Source organism: Anopheles arabiensis, chromosome 3 (genome assembly GCF_016920715.1).
Source record: "Anopheles arabiensis isolate DONGOLA chromosome 3, AaraD3, whole genome shotgun sequence".
Taxonomy (NCBI): Eukaryota; Metazoa; Arthropoda; class Insecta; order Diptera; family Culicidae; genus Anopheles; species Anopheles arabiensis.
Genome location: NC_053518.1, coordinates 46,531,783 through 46,556,385, shown reverse-complemented (window position 1 = coordinate 46,556,385; position 24,603 = coordinate 46,531,783). Strand labels below are relative to the sequence as shown.

Below are 24,603 nucleotides of genomic sequence, written 5' to 3'. Positions count from 1 at the left end.
TCCCCTCATATCTCCAACACATTAAACGAGCGGAGAGAGAGAAAAAAAGAAAGAGAGAGATAGGGAGAGAGAGAGAGAGAGAGATAAGACTGGTAAAACGGCAAAACAACACCATTAGAGGGAAGGCTGTTTGTGTCACACACTCTGAGGCCTTTGGGAGATGCTTGTTTGTATAAGCTCTGGGGGCCGCCGCCAGACGTGGAGTTGCTGCTGCTGGTTTGCTCTGTTGTGTAGTTCACCATAAAACTGCTCACTTCCCACCGCCAGACAGTCAGTCGCCGTTTGAATGTCTGTTGGATCGTAGTGGCAATATTGTTATTCATTTCGGTTGCGCTATTCTTGTGCCTCAAGCAGTGCCGGACAACGTGTAACCGGTTCGTGGTGAGCCAAAAACAAGCACTTTTCGTCAAACGATAACGCGACAGACAGGAGTCGGGAACACAGCGGCCTATCACATCCAGCTAACACAGAGCGATAAGACCACGGATCCCTCGTGAATTGTGAATTGTTGTGTGATTATCAAAAAAAAAAAAGCTATCGTCCTTGAAACGAGTAGGCCGTCAGTTGTTGGCTGTGAACTTGTTCTACGGTTGAGTTTTAATCACGTCATCTGCCCACTACTCTTGCCAGCTGGTGACGATGAAGGTGCTAGTTTAAAAAAAAAGATCGTTCAATTGAAACCGAATCTCACCTCACAGGATCACGTGATCCAAGCAAAAGCAAAGTGCAATTTATAAAAATACCTCAGTAGTGCCAACGTGCGTTCATATATACACTTTCTGGACTGGTTAAGCAAGCCGATTGACGCGTTCGCTCGAAGAAATATAAAAATGGAAACGCTTCCGGCCATAAACAATCCCTATCCTGCCCTTTCGACCGTGCTGAGACAGCAGCAGCTACTACAGCAAACGTCGTCGTTGACCGAGAACTTGCTATATGAGATTAAACAGAAGGGCCAGGACAATACCTGCTACGTCATGGTGCAAAATGTGAAAGTAAGTAAGCCGTGAGCCGGGCCGAACCGGACACTCCTTTAATTATCAGCTCGCGCTGCTAGCAGCTAGCACATATGCTAGACACACGTGCAAAACGGTGCCGATATTTGCGATCAAATAGCAAACGGCGTATCATTAAGGGACCCGTGACTTCCCCTCCGTCGTCAAAAGGCTGGCCGTGATTGTGTGTGATTTACCTGCGTTTATTCTACACTCACCTCTTTTGCTGCTACCGTTTGGGTTCTTGGTGGAGTGCAGGGGGAGTGGGTGGGGGGAATGTGTAGGGCTCATTAAATTTAAATTGCCGTGGCATGGGTTGGTTCGATTACTATTTCGCTGTTAAATTAAGTCCGATAACCTTCACCCGCTTGGTGGTGGTTGTGTGCTGACAAGAAAGGTAGCAGGGAAGTTTGTTGTAGATGAGTCATTGGTTGTGTGGCGTTTTGGTCGTGGCATTCAATCACCCTTTGCTTTCCAGCAGTTTTAGTTTAGAAAGAAAGAGAGATAGCAGAAGAAGCAAACATTCCAAGTGTAACCAAATTGCGGCGTCTCAAAATACATTTCGACAGACAAGAATGTGTGTCGCCTAGTGATAGAGCGTATTGGCGAGAATCTTGGCACATTTGAAGAAAAATGTCATTTCAAAGATCTTCCTCTCCCTTCCTCATGGCGTTAAAAGCATTTCCTAGGTTGGCTCACCTATTACACCTGTCGTCTGTGTGTGCGTGCTTAATGTGTGAGTGAGGAATGATCCTTGAACTCGGTCGCGTAGGGGCGTGTAAAGTGAATATTTCATACAAACTGTGACAAAGTTCAGCCTCCTTATTTTGTTTCCTTGGTCAGGGGGACATATCCAGCCTAATAGCCTCTTCCTCTCGCGTACCAACCAACCCAACAACATGCTCTTTGAATTTCTATGTGCTAACCGTTTAATTTTCGTATACGAGTTTTGAATGCTGTTTCTCTCTCTTCTGAGGCTGTACCTTGAATAAAATGCTTAGACTAGGTATTTCCCTTCAGCTTGATATTTGATCAATCAACGTGGTAGCAGCACCCACCAGCGGGTAGCGGCGAATAACGCATCTCTCTATTGGGGGCACAGAATATTCTTGAGACGCTAAATAGCGCTTATATTCGAGCACATGGTGCAGCACCGCACGCGATGCGAACGCGCTGCGTCTGCTGACGACGACTAGCTGGAATTGATTTTAATTGAACAGCCGGCCAATCACGCCCCGCTCTTACGCTCCGCAAATGTATATTTTGCTAGTTTTAAAAGCGCTGCACACACACACACGCCCTGCAAGGCAACCGATTTTGGTCGATGGCGTGAATGAAGCAACAACACAGCGCCCAAGATATAAATAGAATATGTTAATCTGTGTGTTTTCGTTCCCGCAATCAATCGGCTCGAAAATAGTTCACGCTTTTTTGCCCTCCCAGAGTGCCGCCACCATCGACCATCGGCGACGATCGGGATTGGTCCAGAGTGAAATATTTGTTTTTGATGTTTTGTGCTGTGGTAGAAACGGTAACTATTTCGGACGAGACGCGGGCAGCGCACCACGTTTGACGCACAACGGATGGGAGGGCTTTTTCATTGGCGAAAAATCTTCATCCGCAATTGATTGGTGGTGCGTCCATTTGATTGACAAAAGACGAAGTCACGGTTTTATCGGTATGATGATCGGATAATAAAACTCCTTCCTGATTCCTGTCCGGCTGCTTGTTTGTCACTTGTGCAGGGCGTACAGATTTCTTATCGCGGTGGAAAAATAACAGAATAGGTGCACATGTGAAGATAGTAAATGGTGTTGTTTTGCAGCAACGGCAAATAACAACCCTCGTATAGCGTATAATATCAAGCGGCGTAAACTCGAATGAAACGCACACACACACGTACAAAGGCCGTGTTGTTTATCTTATCGGCAAATCTTTTCATTTCTGTCAACCATGGTCCCATGTTTCCGCGGGCGGTTGTTTCTTGTTGTTGACAATTCTAGATCTTTATGGTTTGCGAACCGGTTTTTGGTGAGTTGATGACGTTTCACACCATATTTGGGCGTGAGATGTGTTTGATGCAAATCGTACCAAAACTTGAACCGATTTCCCTTCACTACGCACACTGCTTGCTCCTATCGTCATCCAGTAAAGCCTTTCCGGCACAAATAAAGCTTCGCATTTGATCACTCTTCCGACGTGAAGTGATGCTAAATATAGATCTGCCATTGATCGGATGCAGTTCAGCTCGCAGCGGACAAGCGGTTCTCTACTCCCGCCATTTAGTATCAATTAGCATCACAAGACAAAGCGGGCAACCCGTGACCGAACCCAGGCACTATCAAGTTTGTATCGCGTGTGTGGTGCTGGTACCTTGACTGTGTGATTCGTTTTTCCGCAACGTTGTCATGGTTTTGCGTCGCTAACGCGATCGATCGCTTATATTTGCCAGAAACGGATGACGATCGCCGGTGCTGGTGTGGTAATGGTTTCAAGTGGTGAGCGCCAAGTAAGATGACGCCATCAAACGACTTTTTCTCTTTCTCTCTGTGGAGGATCAATCTGTTCGTAATGCGGTATGATCGATTCTACAAACACCGGAAGTATTGATGATTCAAACAATTACTAAACATTATTCGTCGTTGACATTCACGTCGTTATGTGGGACGTAACGAAAACGTTTTCATTCCGAGTTTTATGAGATTCCTTGATGTTGCTTGCAGTGCTTGTTTCCTCCAAGAACACTTTGACCTATGGCATATTTAACATCGCAGTTTTCATCAACAAAATATAATGTGTAGTTTGAATAGACAAGGTATAACGTCGAGGCGATTGCGATATATTGATGCTTGCTTTGTAATATCGATAAACAACGCCTTTATCTCTTATTCATTCAAATAAGTATGAACTTACAAAATGTGAAGCAAAAAGCAAACATCAAAAAACTAAAATAAAATATAATTTAATAATTTTGATTATGTTTCACTTTTCCAATAGCTTTACTGTAATAGCTACATTGCTATACCAATCGAATGAAACAACTTACTAACATCTTCATTTAAACTCATTCTTGTTTCAGGATCTGGTCAAATCGCATCTTATGTTTGCTGTACGTGAAGAAGTTGAAGTACTAAAAGAAAGGATATCTGAGCTGATGGACCGTATCAACCAACTCGAGTACGAAAACAACATTCTCAAAGCAAACGCATCACAGGAAACGCTGGCACAGCTGACCACCGGTGGTAGTACAGTAGCAGCAGCGGCGGCAGTCGCAGCAGCTGCCGCAGCAGTGGCACAGCAGCAGCTCACGGCGATGCCAAACATCAATGTTGGCCCCACCAAAGTACCAACCTCCTCGGCAAACCCTGCCAACGGTTCCGTTTCCTAAGCTTAATGTTCCAAAACAGCCGTTAGACGTACACTTGACATAAAGACTATTATAATTACTAGTACTACTAACCGAAGCAAGCAACATCATCACCGAGAGCATCGAGTGCGCGTAGAGAAGACGCAAACATTTCGCGAATATAGAGGGCCGGTGCTCTAGACCACACGAAAAAAATGTTGAGCAGACTAGGACGCCGTTCATCCTGTGTTGTTTGGAATGCTGCCTCCTAGTCCGAGCCCGAGTGACTGGCGCGCTCTGTGATTGATGACGCGCGCGGACAATAGTGTTCCAACTCAGGCACTGGTTGTCTCCGGGGAGGAGTGAATCGTGGGTTGATGCTGCTCGACACTCATGCTTCTCAACTTCTATTCCAAGTCCCTGTTAGTATTAACGTTTTTGCACACCAGACCCACTGATCTTGTTCACACATTTCCTCGAAAGCAGCAGTTCTGAATATCCGTGTTTGCGGAACGGCACTACAATAAAATGGTTGAAATTTTGGAGCGTAAGCAGCAAGGGAACACAACCGCAGGATGGGATGTATGCTAGAGTCCATTAGGTCCAGAGTATGCGAGACACTGGGAAATCAGGAATTCCATTACGCGTGTAGCCAATTCGACAGCGAACGACAGCGTGTGAAGTACGCAAACCACCCTAAAGCTAGAAGGAATTCTCGAAGGAAGCAACACATACACATGCTGGTGGTGGTCATCGCAAACGTAAAGATGAATCACGAACAGTAAAGGAAAATAAGATAATGTTGCCAATGGTAGTTGAAACGTATCTAATCATTCTAAAACCCGTATGAACCGTAGTATCCCTTCGTAGAAGTAGTCGGTAAGGTACTGTGTATTGGTTTGAAAAGCCGGTACCATTGACCACCGTAACAAAACAGGCATCGAGTTAAAACCGGCGTTGCTACTGGCCAAAGTACTGGCCTATTTTGTTCGAACAGTAGCAGAGTAATATGCACAGTGGTCTAAATTACATACACGATACAGCTTTAGCACGATGCAACTGCTTCCAGAATTGTGCAGGGAGTGTGAGTCGTGGCCAAGGCAAAGGGTTAGCGCAACGTTGCAGAACACGGAAAGAAGCCAACAAACGGAACTGAGATACACGAAAATGTGATTTAATGATAGGAAGTGACTAGTGACAAGCGAAAGTGTCAGATGGAAAGGCAGAGATTGCATCATACATTTAGCCAACTTCCAAAGCAAGTATAGGTTATGAATTGCACCGGAGAGTAATAAACAAACGCCCTAACACATGCTGATCATAACACAGCATTATCCAAACTATGTGCTTTTATTTCAAAGTATTCATGTATACTGTGTTTTAGTCGTTGGATTTTTGTGTCTACATACGTTGCATCCATTGTCAAGCTGGTTATCACTGGAGCAAAGCAGTGTCAAGTTATTATTGGCTGTCTACTTTTTGCTGGCAACTCTACACCCCAAACCGAACGCTCTGCCCTTTTTTTTTACTGCTCCGCGCGTGCAATGTAGCACCGAAGTATGGTCCAGAAACGGGTTAACAAAATGGAAGTGGGGCGAGGGACGACATAAACCTACCTTCCCGCCCATGGCTGTAGTAGTAGTACTGGTGGAAGCAAAATTTTGTTAATTTTTTTCATTTTTTAGTGTTTGCTTTTGAGCTACCGTTGCGTTGACTTTAGTATAAACCCGATCAATCATAGGAAAAGTATCACAAGAAAAAGCAGGTCTTTGTGTGAGTTTACGAGTACGAACGTGCAGCAAGAAATAATAGGAAAGGGCTGGTAAAAAGGCAAATACATGTGATCCGTTTGTACATAATGATGATGCGAGGGAATGTTTAGGAAAAAACAAGCAAGAGATTTATCGAGCTAGAAAGCACGAGAGCAGATTGTACCACACACACGTGCGCGCGCGTTCATGCCATGGGCGTTTGAAATAGGTATAAAATACATGTAAACTAATCACAAAACTGGTCCGTGAAGCAGTGTGAAAATTGTTGTGTGAACGTCACCCAGACAGCTGCAGCAAGTGATCGTGATATGATATGAAGCGAGAGGAAGATAGGCGATGTTTGCGGCTCGTGCTTTTTTACTGTTTGTGTTTTAATGCCGTGCCCGTGTAGACTCTTTGGTACCAAGTACCAGGCGCATGCCAGGCGGATTTGCGCTAAATGAAATGAAAGTAAACCACTGTTATCACTATTGCTTTACACTGCATGCACACAACACAACAGATAGCAGAACACAAAAGAAGCAAAAGATTTAACCGATCAACGACATCGGAGACGAGCTGAATGATTATGAGCTGAAACTTATTACACCATATAATTGCCAACACGGAACAATTGGGTCACGCGTATATGAGAATGCAACACATTTAAACACCGCCCAACTGTACCAATCTATACACCGGAACAACACATACCAACACACGAGAAAGGGGAAAATACGTTAAAAAGATGCCCAGCAGTCGGTCATCTTTATGAGGAGCATATATGGTTTATATTTTTATTAAAGAATGCTACAAAATACATAAATCGATGAAAATGTTGAAGGCCAACACACCATCATCAAACTAGCTTGTGTGGAGTGAAGACCGGGCAAAACGAAACAAGTCATGAAAGCATAAATAATAGATAACCCTAACTGCTTGTCATCCGCGTCTAGCGATTAAGTTTAATAGGGCAAGCTGTTTAATCGAACAATTCCTACTCGCAGAAAGCAGAAGCAAACATAGTAAAGCGCGTAGGAAATTTAACAGTTTAATAACAAGAAGGTAAGAAAGCAGATGTGCGCAGTATGAAGTTGAATATGTACGTTTCCCTACAAGGAAGCGTTTGGTTTCTCTTTTGGTTTTCGCAGAATCTGAAGAAATCTTTTTTTCCGATCGCTATCGCTTTAATTTCCTCCGCGAGTAAACAGGTCACGTTTATTTACATTTATTATTTTTTTATTTATTGCAACACAAGATCCTATCAAATAATCCTACTATAATGCAAATCAAAAAAATAAAAAAAATAACAAAACATGAATCGAAATTACTGCAAATGATGTGTGTGTGTCTGTTGATGAACGCGGTGCACTTAACCGTGCTTTGTAATGATGCGGAAAAAAAAGAAAGTACTGAAAACGAAAACAGATTGTAATAAATCTAAACACGGAATTAATGACAAGTTTTTGGAAAGTGAAGCTTTTGCATCCGAAAACTAGCACACATGCTACCAAACAAAGGTATAAACAAACCCCAAATTCTGCCAAATGATCTACTAATATGTTAAAACTACCTTCTCATGTATGTGCTGTTTCTATTCTCCGTCAGTGAACATAGACCAGCATGTAATACTAAAAATCCGTCTCGGGACTCATTGGTCGGCCCGAGACATTTCTCGAACGCAACGGAAGCTCGCCTGGGCTTTCGGGCGATGTGGCCCTAGGAGAGAAGAGACCGTCTCGCGCATAATCTCGTCTCAACGTGGGATCAACTCTCGGACTGCTATGCTGCTGCGGCACTCGTCCTACCACGCCGGAACGATAATCACTGTCATCATCGCTGTCTGTTTGGCCGCGAGGTAAACTGGTCGCCGACCGGAAGTCCAGCTGCTCATCTATTTCGCTCGACGTTTCTCTCTTTGGCAGCTGGCGCACAACTTGGGCGTAGTTGGCCGAACTCGCGGCAAGTGGCGAGACGGACCGAACCGTCGGGTAGGACGGTTGCGTGTTTTGGATGGTTTGTACCGACGGTGGTGGTACGCCTTCGTCGGCGATCAGTGTTGCTGATTGTACGGCCGCCTCCGAAGTTGTTGAACGATCAACCGTGTCTGAAATGCTGTTATTCAAGGGCATCAATTCCGTCATGGTTTGTGTCCTCGCTGGTGATATGAATCGCATCTCGATCGGATTCCTGAGGGAGAGAGGAAATAATTCACTTGTGGTCATTAGTGAGAAGTGTGACAATTGTGACAACGATAGCTTACCGAAGCAAAGTGTCGTCATTTTCACCGTACAAAGCGGTATCCTTCACGAAGTAATACACCACCATCTCGAAGATTAGACCGATGATGATTAAGGCTGCTGTTATCATGTTAAGAATATTTCCAAACGTCGGCGTCTCGTGCAGAAAGCAGTGCCGCTCGTTCGATGACCAAAACTGACACGTGTGTGCTGTGAAGGAGCGAACAAGTTACCGTTTTACCTCAACGTCGTTGTAAAGGGCCGTGCACCCTCGTGTCATTTGTTCAACGAACAATGAAGCAACGCTGGAAACGTATTAACTTACTTGCCACCACCTGATAGATGGCTGTTCCAGGCAAATAAACCACCAGCCCGACCAAAGTCAGCTCCACCGCTAGCGCCATCGCCTTGTCTTGCGTCAGCACCGAGCGCAGGCTGATGATCACCTTACCAGTCAGGCCCGAGGCCAGTAACATCGCCACTATCACCGTCAATACCTGAAACACGATCCAGTACGGTTGACAGTCGTCAATCCCACAGGCGCCCTCAGTTGCATCGCCACCGTGCTCCAGCACGATGTCCACATCAACACCGCAAGTGCAGTTTCGGTAGATGACGATATTGTTGATTTCCTCCCGATCCTGACAACCGGCATGGCACGGCGAAAAGTATGTAAACCGACTGTCGATAGGGCAGACCGGTGTAAATGGTACGTTCTCCTCGCACACACAGTTGGATGCGCAGAACGGTTTGATAAGCTTACGGCCACGGTAGGCGCCCGCTATTTGTTCTTCGCCGCACGAGATGAAAATGTACGCTGCGCGTAATGTAATTTTGGGAAAGAAATCGTTATTTAATCACATGTGAAGTTCTTGTTGCTATTGCTATTGCTATTTCGCAGCCGAACAGCCATTGCCGTAATTTTGAACGATCATGTTTCTCGTAGTTTCGCTATTCCCTAATAGATGGCGCCACGTTTGCAGCATATTGGAAAATGTGTTTTGTATACTTTTTTTGTTTGCGGGATTAGGGAAGTATACTCTTTGCATATGTTTGCGTTACGGTTCACAGTAAAGCAATAGAACAACATAAGCAATGCTTTTGGCATTAAATATCTATAATATATATTTAAATGCAAGTAATAATTGCTATTTTGTTGTACAAACAGCACTACAGTTACGCTATAGTATTGCATCTATCCAGATAATCTAAAATAATAGTGAAAACTTGATGGTGTTATTAGCCAAATTGGACTAACAAATAATTGAAGCCTAGTTGAGCCCTTTAATTTTTCTCCATTTTGTCTCTGAATATAGCAAAAATTCAACAATCTGGGATTCATCGTTCTATCACTTCCAACCAATATCAATCCATTATGCTACAATCCGAAAATGGTCTGGATGGATTTTTGATGAATGGAATAAAGATTTATAATTTTCTTTGAATTTGACTTTAAATTCGTACGTGATAATTGGCCGTTACGGCACAGATTGCCGTTGCTTATAATTTTGTTTCAAGATAGCTTTATCAAAGATCGCATTTTCGCATTTGAACAGATACTTTGTTTGTTACTTTGCAAAAATCACGAAAAACTTTAATATCCTTTAAAATATGTTGAACGACAAACTTACCAATAAACAATCCTGTAGCCACCACCCCAACAATAATGTTCCATCCAGCTAATTTTCTGCGAATAATTAAAAATTAAATAAATATTAACTAAGAACGAAAATAATAGTCATGCAAAACATATAGATTATTCAATTGCATACGGAAGCAACCTAGCCTGCCCAAGGTACTCTGCATTAAATTACTACACTAACCACAAGGATTAAATAATCAAGCCCTGCTTGTTCTGGAGGTCAAATTTTAACAATTTTACTATTGGTATTAAATATGGAGATGTGTTATTGTGTGCACTTTAATCAAGCACTTGCGTCTTGCGACCGAGCGTTGTTTGACAAGGCCATGGATTATATTGATTAGCGACAGTTGTCCCCGTTTATACGGACAAACTGCTGCCAATGCCTTACGACAATTGTGCTCACAAAGCCGACTTCAAAGACCTAACCACGTTTAATTACATTTATTTAGCACGCTTGCAGCGGGCAAATCGAACATTCACAGACACTGAATTGCCCCTAGAGCAAATGGCTTGCATACATGCAAATGCGCCAAGACACTAGCAACATAAATTCGTTTTAAATGATTAAGCAATTAATGATTTAATCAAAATTCATTTCTTTTTTTTCCAAAAAAAAAACCCTATCCAGCGTTTTAATAATATTCTATTGCTTTGCTATGATCACAATTAGGGGAAATCTCAACACATATTGCTAATAGTCAAGTTTAAACGTACCTGGCCGAAGGATTCGTGCTGGCAATGACGAGTGCCGCCACAATCACGCCCACAGTAGCGGCAAACGGTCGTATCAGGTTGGTAATCAACCGGGACGCCCATTCATCGTTTATACCGTCCGCATGCGACGTGGGCAAAAAGAAGCGCGACTGCAGATAGGACTGTTCGTGCGAGTGGAAGTTCACGATGCCGGTCTGGATGAACACCAGCGCTAGCACGTTGCACACGAGCACCTTGTTGGAAAAGACGCGCCTCAGCGTGGCCCAGAGCGTTATATCGGCCAGCCACTTGTCGGCGGTGGCGATCGATTGCATGCTGTTGTTGGTGGCCGTTTCGACGATATCGTTGGCCGCCTGGCGTACCATCGTGGCGAGCAATCGCTTCGGGAACAGTGAGATGACGAAACCCAACAGGAAGGTAAGCGGCCCTATGATGGCCCATCCAAGCCACCAGCCCAGCGTGGTGGCACCCACAGCTAAGCCGATGCCAAGTCCTAGCTGAGCTCCCCAAATGCGCGCCGCTATGACGCATCCTGTTGGTGAGGTGAATTGTTGAATTGCTCCTAGTGGTAGGGTTTCGCCCGTGTCGTTGCAAATACGTACCGATCAATCCGGGACTGTGATGCGTGCGTACGTTATCGTCGATATAGCTAATGCCTAGCGCGTAGATGGCCACATTGGCGAGGCCAATCAGAACCTGCGCGATAAACATCAGTACCAGTGTTGTAATAGCGTACGGTCGATCCATAACCAGCCGTCCAGATTGTTCTAGCGTACAGGTTTTGTCCATGTTCAGTGCCTCGATGGTGTTGCTTTCTTCCGAGCTGGATAGTAAGTAGTGAACACACATGGCAAACTTATTAGTCCGATATCACTTCACGCAACATCTTATTTTGTCTTATTTTTTATAGCTATAGTCTCACTTCATCGCAGTGCACTAACTCTACAATACTCGATACTCTCACCCTCATTGTTCACGCAGAGGTTCACTCACTCCTCACCATACTCACTTGTGCGTTAGCGTCGGTATGATCAGCACTATCAAGCTGATTGCCTGCAGCATGAATATTCCGCCCAACCACGATATTCGATGGAACCGATTGCCCCAATAGCTCACCAGCAACGCGAACAGGCCCTGCGCAACACCGGCCGTCACTAGCAACCAGTCCAGCACGATCGGATCGAAGCTCAGCTCGCTGGCAGCTTGGTGTGCTGCCAGCCGGAAGTAGCTCTCGATGCCACCGCTAACGAAAGCCACCAGCGATAGGCACACGACGAAGGACGTAGCAGTGCCCAACCGTATACATCCTGGACCATTACAACAGCTGCATGCCGTCACACCGCAATCGATCGAATCTGTCCCAAAGAAACATAAAATAAAATGGTCCACAACCCGTACATTGGCACGCGTTAATTCGGGGTAAGCATTGGACTGATAACAACAACAAAATTCCGATTGCGCTATCTTTCGCACGATGGGCGCGGACCTGGCTACGCAATCCTGTGTGAAGGTGAGTAATGGTTCGCCGTCTGCCAGAGACCACTCACCTTGCTTTATGTTGTTTGCGTTCGCTTCGATGCGCGGGTATCGTTCGTGGTTGCTTAGCAATGATTCTTGGCGCATCATTTTGGTGATCTATAAGCGAAATTCCGTTCCACAATCAAAACATCCTGCACTGTAGGCACTGTAATGATTTGGAAAATGTTGCACAATTAAACACACTCTGCGATCCGGCAAGGTGCTGGATCCTGTACCTCTAGCTGGTGGATTGTTTCATGGACAAACTCTTACTACTACAGCGGACAGTACGGTAGGGCCAACGATGAACTGTTATCTGCAGCATTACTAGTAGGTGCTATCTTATCTTATCGTAAAGGTTTTATTTTAACATAGTGACACCGGGTGGTTCGAAAAGTTAGAGCAAGTGCTAGTTTATAGCTAGTTATTGTGAAGTTTTGTTTAATGTTAATAAATGTATGAATTATTCTCCTTTATGATTTTCATTTTCATTAAGTTTTGCATTACATTTTAATGGATATTATGTTTTTTTTTTCTTTTTTATTCGCTTCAAACTTATTTCCATTTTATTTATCAGTTCTATATTGCACTAATATTTTATAAATAATACACAATATTTTTAAAAATGAAGATGTACCGTGGTTTATAATTGGCTCCTGTAAAGTCACCATTTTTTTGCAGAAGTATCAAGATCAGGATCCTGCATTAGTTTGGCAAACAAGTTAAGCAAGTCTACAGACCAGATATAGTTCATTTACCAACGAAAGGACTAAAAAAAAAGAAACTTTATTCTTGATAAAAAATAAAATAAAATTCTAAATCTAAATTAGTATACTCTACACGGTATAAACCATTACTGATGCATTTTCGATTTATTAACATAATAATAATAATAAATTTTGTGTTTGCCTTCAGTCCGATTTGCCTTGTATCAGTCTGATTGAATGTAAACTTAAATTTATATCCAAATTTAAGCGATGTCGAGAGAGCTTTGCAGTCCCTTGATTAATAACCATAAACATTAAACATATAACAAATTTAAAAAACTTCATTGAGATTAGATGGGATTTATCTCATCATGAAAAAAGCATCTTCTTCTTCTTTCTTTGGCTCAACAACCGATGTCGGTCAAGGCCTGCCTGTACCCACTAGTGGCCTTGGCTTTCAGTGACTAATTGATTCCCCCCCATAGCAGGATAGTCAGTCCTACGTATGGCGGCGCTGTCTATTTGGGGATTGAACCCATGACGGGCATGTTGTTAAGTCGTACGAGTTGACGACTGTACTACGAGACCGGCTGAAAAAAGCATCAGATTCCTAAAAAAAGATTTAGTCATCACACTTCAATTTAAATCGTAACTAATTTAATCTGTTTCTAACAACCCTTCAATACGATGTAAAACTAAACATAACAAACTTGTTTGTGGACGCCTAACATCATGCAGGTAACTATACATTTATCAGTGAAACATAAAGTACTACAATTTAATATAAGATTTTCACATTTCAACTCACCAAACGGTTTCGCAGCTTTACCAACCATTACTTTAATGGGCCAAATATGTCCGAATAATGTGTTTTGAGTATGTTCAACTATCATTAGCAATTTCAACTAATGTATTCCCAATCCGGATGCTTCAATGAAACCTTTTTGATGAACCAAAAAATATTATTACTGACTATGGTACAAACATATTCATTTCTACTAGGACTGCAGTTCATCGTGGTACAATGAATCGTCATCGTAATGTTATCAAACAAAAAGCTTCTAGGCTGCATGTACCAGTGCTCCTCAAATGAGAAAAGATTTGTATTGAAATATAGTAGGAAAATAATGTATTATTTGTTCATGAGCTAAAGTTGAAAAAATTCATTCAAAATAGCCTCAACTGTAACGTAAGAAAAAGCAAATAATGAAATATTTTTAAGCTGTTGTATTTATAAAAATAGTATAAAAGTAAATAATTTCCTCATTGCATTTTGGACCTACCGTTCAGGCAGAGAAAATTCAGTAGAAGTAAAGATAAATTCGGTAAAAGTAAAGATTAATCTTTGTCTGCTGTCTGATTACATTGGTTTAGAAATTTTTAAACTATATTGTTTAAACCCTCTTACATTTTAATTGAAAGATTTAAAAATGGAACGATATTTTTATTTTTACTTTTACAGTTACATATTTAATTTTAAAAGACACATTTATGCATTTTAACACAGGTTTTCAATTGTCATAATCACAGTCCAATAAACAGCTATGTTATTTATTGTTTAAATGTAAACATGTTTATAACATAAAAAAAGCTTTATTAAAAAAACTGATACATATTACTATTTTTTGCTTTCAGAATATATTTGATATAACTGTACAAAATTTGTTAATAGCTAATTCAAAATTAGTCAAAAGTACTAAGTAAATATTTTATAAAAAATTATTATTTTTTAATACACACAAACGATCCGAAAAATATTTGCCTCATTCTTTAAAAACAAAATAACGTCCACGTCAATTGAGCATGTTTCACAACGCCACTACTCGATTGTGCACCCCTGGCACAGACTCGCCGTCGCGTTCGTTGGCCATCGCCAACACTTCTCGCTTAGTTCGAGATCAAGTCCCGTGCGCGCTGCAAGCACATTTCAACAAGTGGTCGGGTAGCTTTCGCGCGCGATGCCCCGCGGTGCCGATCGAGTGAAACTTCCGTGAAACTTCCAGATTCCAGTGACGTTGGCCAGCCAAATTCCGTAACAAACATGGTGGTGTGTACTAAGCTGTGCCCTGTCACAGCATCAACCCCTGTCGCTCTTCGATGCTGCTCTTGATGTGCGTTCGTGTTCGTACAGTGTTTGAGGTGAACGTTTGCCGAGCATAAGCAAACAATCTACCGTTTTGTATTTTGTGCCAGAATTCAAATACGAGCTCATGCGTGACCTGTGTGCCCGAATCAGATCGTGCCTTACAAACGCGTTTTTTTTTAAGTTTCCAAACGGAATGTGACAAAACCAGCACACAATTAAACACTTAAAATCCCATTCGCAAAATCATTTAAGCAATTGCAGGTTTGCAGGTTTCGCGCGATGATCAAATTACTGCCCCCCGGATCTATTGTGCTCTTTATATACAGCACCGCAAATCTCACCTCCCTCCAGTTCCATGCACGGCGGTGACCGCACAGCATATCGCCGCAACGGCTACTGCTGCTGCTGCTGCTGCTCGGAAACGCAGATGCGCTGATGTTATTATGATAATAGTGTGAAATTACTACTGTCCACTGTAGTCGCCGTGGTGTTGTCATGGTGTTGGAAATGGTACCATTTGGTACAGTAGTGTTGTTTTTTTTTTATTAATTTCAAACTATTTTTTTAACAGCATGCCATGCTTCCATGAACGCATTCACACTGTAGAACGTTCCACGTGTGCTCACTATCAAGGAAGGCAGCGTGAACGCAAAAGAATGTTTCCCTTCCGTGCGGTGTTGCTTGTGTGGTGGTGGATAAAGCCTCACTGACCTAATGATCACCTGTAGTGCTGAACCGCTGCCCGATTGTTGCTGACGCGGATGAGTGGAGAATATTTTGAACAACAACAACAATGACAACGAAAAAACTAACATCAACAAATCAGACAACGGCTGCAAAATCAGACAGCAACAGCATGCATTAGACGTTATCCAAAACGATCAAATCACCAAACACACAACAGGAAGGTGAAAAAAGTCATGATGATCATGACAGTTTCCAGAACATCCGCTAATTTGTGCACGCATATCGCAGTGTTTGTGGAGCTGTTATTTGGTCGTTGAGAGTTGGAAAAAAGCAATTAGCTGTCTTTTTGTTGTATTGTATGCATTCGATTTTTAAAACATTGATTTATGACAATGTTTAAATAAACTGTTCTAAGATGTCTGTACTGTACTCACTACCCAATGTGTCATCGCTAGGGTTGAACTTTTTACGATCGTTTCCCCTGTACATTAAAAATGGACGAGCATTTTACTGTGTTCAGTGTTTTACGACGCTACAGTAAACTTGTACGTTCGTTTGCACGTTTGCTCTTTGTTGCATAATTTTTGCATGATCGATCGGGGTGCAACCGCCTTATAGGTTTGCTCACATCATGCCCTTTTTACATCAGTCGCTGCCCTCGATCGAAGCCTACCGCCGGTGGTACATTGACATTTGTTCTCAATTTCTTGAAGTAGTCTGGTGATCACGTGTGAAAGAAAAAAAAGAGCCACGATAGGAGTGGAACGGGCATAGAAATTCTAAAACCGGTTGTATGGCTTTACGCATTATGCCTCGCAACGGCCACACATCATCCTCGACCGATGGATGGGTTCATAAATGAACAAGTTTTCGATTTGTTTTCTTGCGCATGGGGCAGTCAAAATTTGCCAAAGTTCTTGAGACTCACCCGCTGCAGAAGATCATGCAGGAGAACTTCGTCGTAAACAACTAAACTTCGAATAATACGCAGAATGTTTTTTATTTATTTAACTTACTCTCCTTGAGATCGTTCATCGGTGTGTGTGTGTGTGTTTTGTTTATTGCATGGAATTTTGTTCATTTTTTTATTTTACTTAAGACTTATTTTTTTAATTTTGTTTGTCAAGTTGCTTGAAGCAGCATTCAGTTCGAGATGGATTTATCTTGCAGAGACTGATGTTGTTTATTCATTTATGTGTCAAACAGATGTGTCAAACTCATTTGTTTGGCGGGCCACTCGTTAACCCGATAAGCCTGTCGCGCCCCGCAACAATTAACTCAAATATCGATGTTAAAGGCAAATATGGACTGTATTAATCATTACTGCATAGTGTCATGGGCCGCATGCAGAACCCTCTGGGACCGCATGCTGCCCACAGGCCATCATATTGACATACCTGTTTTAACATAACAGTACGTTCTTAAGATTAATTCAGTAACTTAATAAGAAGTTTTAAACTATCGCTTTTTTGTCGCAATAGCGTTAGTCCCTCTAGGTCCTTATACACTTATAGGCAGTGGCGGATTAAAGATATCGGGGGCCCTGGGCGGTAAGACGAGTTGGGGGGCCTCTATGATAAATGATAAGTGGGGGGGGGGGAGGGTGCAAATGAATCGCCAGCCTCAGGGCCCTCACGTGCATCCTTCCGGGAGTACTCTGTCCACTTCATACTACAGACTAGCGATCTACTGGGACCCTAAATCGGCGGGCCCTAAGGCGACCGCCTAGCCCTCCTACTGTTAGATCCGCCGCTGACTATCAGTGTTACGACGCCGAACGGATCTGTGGGCCACGCAAAGGATGCGGCCTTGTGAGTCAAACCCGCTCGAGTGACAACGATCTTCTCAACCGTTCGACACCAATAATTAACCTTCCCGCTAGTTGCTCTCTCAAGTAATTTGAGGAGCCTCTGCCGCAGAAAGGGGTGAAGAGGTTTGGGAGATTTCTTTCGTGATCCGAATATGCAAATTAAAAAAGGCGAAGTTTCTTAGAGTTGCAAAATCAAGTTTATTGAAAGTTCGGTCCCTTTTATACCCCCGGAAGCCCATAAAATTTTAGGGTGTTAGTGTATCCTTTCCGAGGATAATTAGTACATACATTAGTACGTACGCGTGAGTGCCGTGTGTTTGTGACGCATATATATTACGCTTTTACGCGCAGCGTACCCAGTTTCTAGTTTAAGGTGATCGAGCAACTCGTAATTTTACAGTCAAACTACTGTACGTTCGTTACGGAATTAATAATCGCGAACGTAACAAACAGTACATTTATTAATTTACCCAAAGCAACAGACCGCCAGTTCTGCGTATAAGGAGTTACGGGATTTGAACCTCTGACCCATGTTGTTAAGCCATACGACGACTGGTGCTATACCAGACTTGTCTCAGACCGGATATCTATCATTCACCTCATTGATCCTGTTGAAAAATATGGCTTTCTGGCTATATAAGGGCTTTGTTGGAAATAATTGGAAGTCTAGTGTCTTCCTCGAGTATCAATGATTTTCCAGAATCATAGAACAGTGATTACACCTTCTTATAGCAGAGATTATCCTTTGATCAAATATCACTTTTATGATCTTATGAACAACTAAGTCCCCATTTTGTCCCTAACAACCGGCCAAAAAATTTCTTCAAGACATTCCGTTTCCTTTGCTTTTACTCGTTTCAAAAAGGAAATAATATAAGAACAATTCGAAAGATATGGGTTTTAGCTATTTATATTCTTTTTTCTTTTGTTAGTCTCACGTGACTTTCCCATTTCGCCTGATCATTTGTCCAATGATCGTCTGATTTCCCTAAAATATCCGATGCATAATTGATCCTTATTGATTGGAAGAATTAATTCATGTCGTCTATTCATGCTCACGTCACCATCTTTGGACTGTTGACGTGTTAATTCACCTATATGTCCCATTTACATCCTTCATACACTATGCATATTCCTCTGCAACATTACTACCACACCCTCACATTCCCGATAGCGTCCATCTAACTATCGATCTAGCGATAATGTCCAACGGAACTAACTCCTCAAATGAAGCATTGCTAACCTGCCTCAACTATTGTACACCCACGAACCGCCGTTTAACAGTCTGCACCTCACCCAGCAAGCGGTTAGCAAGGAAAGCAGGAAATGAACCGTACATCCAAAAATTCCATTCCGTGTTCGGCCATTCTGCGACTCCTTATCACGTCTAATCCTGCCACTAGCCATCGATAAAATAAGCGAAACCACCGGCCACAGTTTACTTTCCTCGCCAGTTATCTTCAAATTATCTTCTCCACCTGCAACGTGCACTGAGCGTGTGTATCAATAAATGTGCACAGAGACACATACACGCTACGGTATGGTTACTTAAAAACACCCACACCTATCCCTATTATGTATGTTTAGAATGAGAGTGACAACCCTTTCGTGGGGCATTTGTTTCGGCATTTCATTGTACCCGCCATTGCCCACTTTTTCTCCATAATCAGTGCCCAAATCGGACCATCCTCCCGGTGGCTCCACCCGGAATCTTCTATTGCCTATCAAAAATTGTCTCCCATCAGATCATCAAAAAAAACTGCCTATTCATCGACGTCCTCCCACCACCACCCCCCCCCGGCCCCCTCCTGCTTTACCGATTGTCACTAGTGCCGTGATACCCCGCCAACCATAAACCATTCCCAGTTCACTCTTCTCCGATAAATGATGTGATTATCTGGCACCCACGGCACGGCATGCGGCTCGGTACGGTACTCCGGTATCAGCACTTGTCCTGTGAAGTGAGGTCCAACACTGTATATCGCGCCCTCCATCAATCAATCGGGCAACAGTCGTGCGCGGGTTAGGTTGCCAACGACACGGGGACCGCCCGAAACCACGGTAAAGCTCTGCGCCAGCCAGCTCTCACCAACTCCGTCCGGACGAATTGTCCATGCACGAATATTCGGGCTATAGCAAGTGAACACAGTCCTACACATCGCGCGTGGTGGAAGTGTGTAATGGGTCAGCGTGATCATTATCGAATCAAGTGCAGCTTCTAGCGTCTTCTTTTCCAGCCCCGCGCGTCCGTCGCACGCAATGATAAGTGATAGTGATTTTCGGGACTTTCACAGCACGCCGACGGATCCCTCGCGGTAAAAGAGGGAGCTCGGGAGTAAACCAAAAGCGTGTGCCCAAGTGTGTGGATTAGTGCCTGTGGACAGAGTGCGACTGTGTGACTGTGTGTTGTTACTGGAGGTTGTGTGTGTGTGTGTGTGTGACGATCCCGCCGAACAATGAAATCGAACCAGCTCTGTGGCATATCCTGCTGGCATCCGGCCTGGCTGCAGCGCTTCGCTACGCCCCGATCGTTCATTATGGTGTACGGGTTTCTCGGCACCGTGCAGGCGATGGCATACATCTACTTCGTCATCACGCTTACCACGCTGGAGAAACGGTTCAAAATTCCCTCCTCTACTACGGGTAAGATGCGAAAAGCGGCTTAGACACACAGCTGCCACGGTTTGAAATTTAACCCAAACCGTGTGGCATGCTCTTGACTGATGCGCTCCTTACCAATACTAACCGTCGTTCTGTCTCCATTGCTGTGTGCCTCTATCAGTAAAAGTGTGTCTGAGCTGGGCGCTTTATCATCACGGCACGTTCGTTAGCCGCCCAGGCCACCCCCTCCCCCGGTATTGATATTGCTAATTACTAATACTACCGTCTGCCATCGAAATTCGTCGAGAGTTTGAGCCACTTTGCCCGATTGGAGAAGCCTGATACTGCCGCCACATGAAGGGCCTTTTTGTTTGTAAAGTTTTCCACGTAGTTTGCCCTACAATGGGATCTCGGTAGCTCTATAACTACTACTTTAAAAGTAGCAAAAGTAAATAGTGTGTAAAGTAAGTAGTAAATGCGCCACGTTGTGAGAGCAGTGGGGAGAGATTAGACCGACAATGTCAATAACCTGACGATCGAATCGGCTGGTGTCTACTAGCTGACCTCGAAGACGCTGAATTCCGCATTGATAAGCAGTTCAAGTAGTTTCGCCGCATTTATCATCTTCCCCACCAGTTTATCAACTACCTAATCAAACAGTAACGCCAAGGAACATCCTTGGCAGCTCAATACACACACACAGCACACTGCACACTTCCTACTGTGGGGCATCGTGCGATGACGGAAGGCTTTCGATGTCGTCAAGCCCGTGTTGTTTGGTGGTAAATTCGCACCTCGTTAATCGATGGTCACCCCTGTTCGGTGGGCTTACTTATCGTGACCAGAGCCGCCATGTAAACGACGTCACTTGCAGTGCGTACTCCCCAATATTTCTCCCCCTCTCTCTCTCTCTCTCTCTCTCTCTCTCTCTCTCTCTCTCTCTCTCTCTCTCTCTCTCTCTCTCTGTTCATACGCTGCTGATACAGTACACAATGTTATCGATCTGTAAACAGCTGTTTCTGCTACTCACTATCAGTATTATATCTTTCCGTTTTTCGCAAGATTTGAGCTCATCTAGAAAGTTTTGCGTGTGACAGTATAACAAAACCCCAGCCACTAGAATTGCTCGATCGTACCGTGTTTTGGCGCTGTGTTCACCAGGATCTTCAGGACAGAGCCAAGTGATTTAGCGCCATTTCATTGGATGATTGGTTGATTGATTGATTGGTTGATTGATTGATGAGGTTGCCTGCCGCCCGGTTGCCGGGCCCGAGGCTTCATCGCTTATTTCCCGGGGGAAAACAATTCACCCCGCCTAAACCTAGACCTAGACACACAACGATGAAATCGAACGATACGCGATAGAGATGCTTTCATTGTTGCTCTTCTTTCTCGCCCTTCCCACCCCTTGCCAGGTATTATCCTGAGTGGCAATGAAATATCTCAGATCCTGCTATCCCTCATACTGTCGTACGTCGGTGGCCACCGGAACCGACCGCGCTGGATTGCCTGGGGTGTGGTGTTCTGTGCACTGTCCTGCTTCATCCTGGCCCTGCCGCACTTCATTTACGGCGCCGGCGATGAAGCCCTGCAGCTGACGAAGGAGTACATCCGGGAGCGGGAAGAAGACGAGGCGCGCATCCGCTCGCACCAGAACTACACGATCATGGTGAAGAGCACGAACCGGCTGTGTTTGGACACCTCCTCGCCAAAGGAATGCCTCGAGACGATCTCGGTCGTACCGTTGGTGCTGATCTTCATGTCCCAGTTTGTGCTCGGCATCGGCAATACACTGTACTATTCGCTCGGCCAAACGTACCTGGACGATAATACGAAGAAAACCAACACCCCGCTGATGCTGGCATACGCATCCTCCCTACGCACGTTTGGGCCGGTGGTTGGATTTGCGCTCGGTAGGTAACGAGTACGAGTGGTCGTTTGTAAATCTTCTAAAAATGTACGCTTTCTTCCCGCCCCCTACAACCCACCCTTTTGCAGGATACTTTGCGCTGAAGATCTACATCGATCCTACCAAGACGCCCATCATTGACAGCTCCGATCCGCGGTGGCTTGGAGCATGGTGGCTCGGCTGGATATTGCTCGGTGTGGCGATGATCATCTTCGCCTTTCTGATCGGAATGTTTCCAAAGGAAATACCGAAGAAATCGAAGCAGGCCGATACGAACCAAGCCAAGCGCCCACACTCCACCGTCCCCGTCATGCTGATGAACGACGCGGAAGCATTCGGCAAGGAGAAGGAAAGTCTCAGCAAACGTCAGCAGCAGGCTGTGACGGAGAACACTGCCGAGTTTGCCGAAAGTATTGTCGAGTTTCCGCAACTGAAAGGTGCGTACATTACATCACGTGTGTGTGTGTATTGTTCCAATTTCATTAAACTGTTTCAAAATGTCCATAATATTTCCAGATTTTCCCATGGCCTTGATGCGACTGCTCAAGAACAAGCTGCTTATGTTTAACATCCTATCGGGGATCTTTTACATTCTCGGCTCCAGCGGGTACATCACCTTCCTGAGCAAGTACATCGAGGTGCAATTTCATAAGTCCACCGCGAATGCGACCGTCATCACTGGGCCCATAACGCTCTTCGGCATGGTCGCCGGGTTCCTGATATCCGGCATAATTATATCGAAGAAAAAGCCCTCGCCCAAGAAGCTGCTGTTCTGGAACGTTATCGTCGGTGCGGGATACATGGCCGGGCAGATATCCTACCTCTTCCTGACCTGTCCCGACGGTACGATGCCGTTGGTGCAGGGTCGACTGAATCTTACGACCGACTGTAACAGCCACTGCCACTGTGACGGGATACCGTACAGCCCGGTCTGTCAGGAGGACACGGGCATTACCTTCTTTTCCGCCTGTCATGCCGGGTGCGATCAGTGGCACACGGCAGAAAAGTATTACGACAGTTGCTCCTGCCAAAATGAAAACTATTCCCCCATCACTAAGCAGCCGTGGGAAAAATACACGACCACTTTCTATACAACCCAGCCCAATCCATCTACAACACCGCAGAGCATTACAAATGCAGACGATCAAAGTAAGCCCACAGAGGCTTGGTTGACTTCCGGCACGGGCAGTGGGAGCTCCTCAACGGTCGGACAGTTGGATACAACTACACTGAACGTTGCAGCTGACACGATTAAACTATTGGCCGGCAATGAACCAGTGGTTAACTACACTCTTTCCCACGTTGAGCTGAAGACGGAAGACGCCAACCTACCCCCGTCAGATAAGCCCGGCGATCAGCTGCCGAATGGTGCGGAACAGTCTGACGAGCCGCACCAGGAACAAAGCTCTTTGCCGCCCATTCCGGAAGCCTCAGTCGACGATGGTACCGATCGAACAACGGAATCTTCGCGTCGGAGAAGGCGACTAGCGGTGGACAAAACCGACGAGGAGCAACACTCTACAACGACCATACCGAACCAACCGGACAGCATACTGTACACGGCGAAACTGGTCCCTGGCGCATGCCTCAAAGGATGTGCAGTGGGTTTCTATCTCTTTTCCATCATCTCCAGCATTATCAACTGTTTGGGTGCGTCTGGTCGAATCGGTAATCTGCTGGTCAACTATCGGTACGTTGTGTGATACACCACGATGGTAAAGCAACGATCGTGACGCGATCGTTAACCCATGTTTTGTTATTTGTTTGCAGATGCGTCTCGAAGCAGGACAAATCTTTCACCCAAGGATTGATACTGATGATGATTAGTTTGTTCGCATTAATTCCTGGCCCGATTATCTACGGAAGAATTATCGACAGCACGTGTCTAGTGTGGACGGAAGAGTGCGGCAAACGGGGCAACTGTCAACTGTACGACCAGAAGCTGTTCCGATATTACATTAACATTACAGCATTGTGTAAGTTTCCCACAACTGTAAATTATAAGAACCAGTTAAAGGATCTTTTTCGCTTTGTTTCCACAGGTCTTACGTCGGTGGGAGTGTTTTTCGATGGTTTGGTATGGTGGTATGGCAAAACGTTAGATTTGTACGGTGAGCGGGAAATGGCGGAAAAGCAACAGAGACAGCAGCAGCAACAGCAACACAACCAGCACAAAGTTCATCCAGAACCGATCAGTAATCATGCGTTCAAACATGATTCGTGATACACGCTCGTCGGTGTATCGGTTTAAGCTGTGTGTAAATGTATTACTGTTAACCGTATGTTTGGTGTGCCGTGTTACGGTCAATAAGCGATAAGGGATAATTTACAATAAACGGTATTCATCTTAATGGCGATTGACATGCTGGCGTTTTTGCTCAGAGGGCAACACAGACAGACTGAGATAGAGAAAGAGAGAGAGAGATAATTAATTGATAGGTGAAATTGGGCAACCATTAAACAAGTCCGATGCCCTTTCCCAATTTAGGTCAAGCAAATGAATCATCGTTTGTAATTATTCACATGAGGAAGCATCTCAAAGGTTGATGACATAAATAACATAACATACATTGATAACACAGCAACAGTCTATT

General features: G+C 44.3%; 3 protein-coding genes across 16 annotated transcripts in view; 2 read left to right on the top strand and 1 right to left on the bottom strand.

Moving 5' to 3' along the window:
• Nucleotides 1-5,681, top strand: part of LOC120902446 (protein bunched, class 2/F/G isoform) — a 38,629-nt gene extending 32,948 nt beyond the window's left edge. For all 9 annotated transcript variants that reach the window (XM_040311191.1, XM_040311183.1, XM_040311186.1 and 6 more), the window contains one exon: nt 4,075-5,681. In XM_040311191.1, the coding sequence (XP_040167125.1) occupies nt 4,075-4,383 (309 nt within the window). In that variant the 3' untranslated portion in view covers nt 4,384-5,681. The remainder of the gene's footprint in view (nt 1-4,074) is intronic.
• Nucleotides 5,682-7,278: 1,597 nt separating this feature from the next.
• LOC120902448 (solute carrier organic anion transporter family member 4C1) lies at nt 7,279-12,517 on the bottom strand. 2 transcript variants are annotated; one of them, XM_040311193.1, is made up of 10 exons: nt 12,446-12,517; nt 12,239-12,375; nt 11,701-12,046; nt 11,294-11,514; nt 10,692-11,223; nt 9,964-10,019; nt 8,658-9,149; nt 8,356-8,542; nt 7,688-8,282; nt 7,279-7,624 (listed from the first exon to the last, which is right to left on the bottom strand). In XM_040311193.1, exons 2-9 carry the CDS (start codon nt 12,315-12,317, stop codon nt 7,724-7,726), a joined length of 2,472 nt encoding a protein of 823 aa, XP_040167127.1. In that variant the 5' UTR covers nt 12,318-12,375; nt 12,446-12,517; the 3' UTR covers nt 7,279-7,624; nt 7,688-7,723. The 2 variants fall into 2 exon arrangements, with proteins under 2 accessions (XP_040167127.1, XP_040167126.1); XM_040311192.1 differs by having other exon boundaries at nt 7,279-8,282.
• A 2,203-nt stretch (nt 12,518-14,720) lies between these two features.
• On the top strand, nt 14,721-24,370 carry LOC120900687 (solute carrier organic anion transporter family member 74D). Of its 5 annotated transcripts, none has more exons than XM_040308030.1 (7): nt 14,721-14,963; nt 19,794-20,142; nt 21,516-22,013; nt 22,099-22,446; nt 22,526-23,699; nt 23,780-23,985; nt 24,052-24,370. In XM_040308030.1, exons 2-7 carry the CDS (start codon nt 19,956-19,958, stop codon nt 24,231-24,233), a joined length of 2,595 nt encoding a protein of 864 aa, XP_040163964.1. In that variant the 5' UTR covers nt 14,721-14,963; nt 19,794-19,955; the 3' UTR covers nt 24,234-24,370. The 5 variants fall into 5 exon arrangements, with proteins under 5 accessions (XP_040163964.1, XP_040163960.1, XP_040163963.1 ...); XM_040308026.1 differs by having other exon boundaries at nt 19,737-20,142; XM_040308029.1 differs by having other exon boundaries at nt 19,722-20,142.
• Nucleotides 24,371-24,603: the final 233 nt, after the last annotated feature.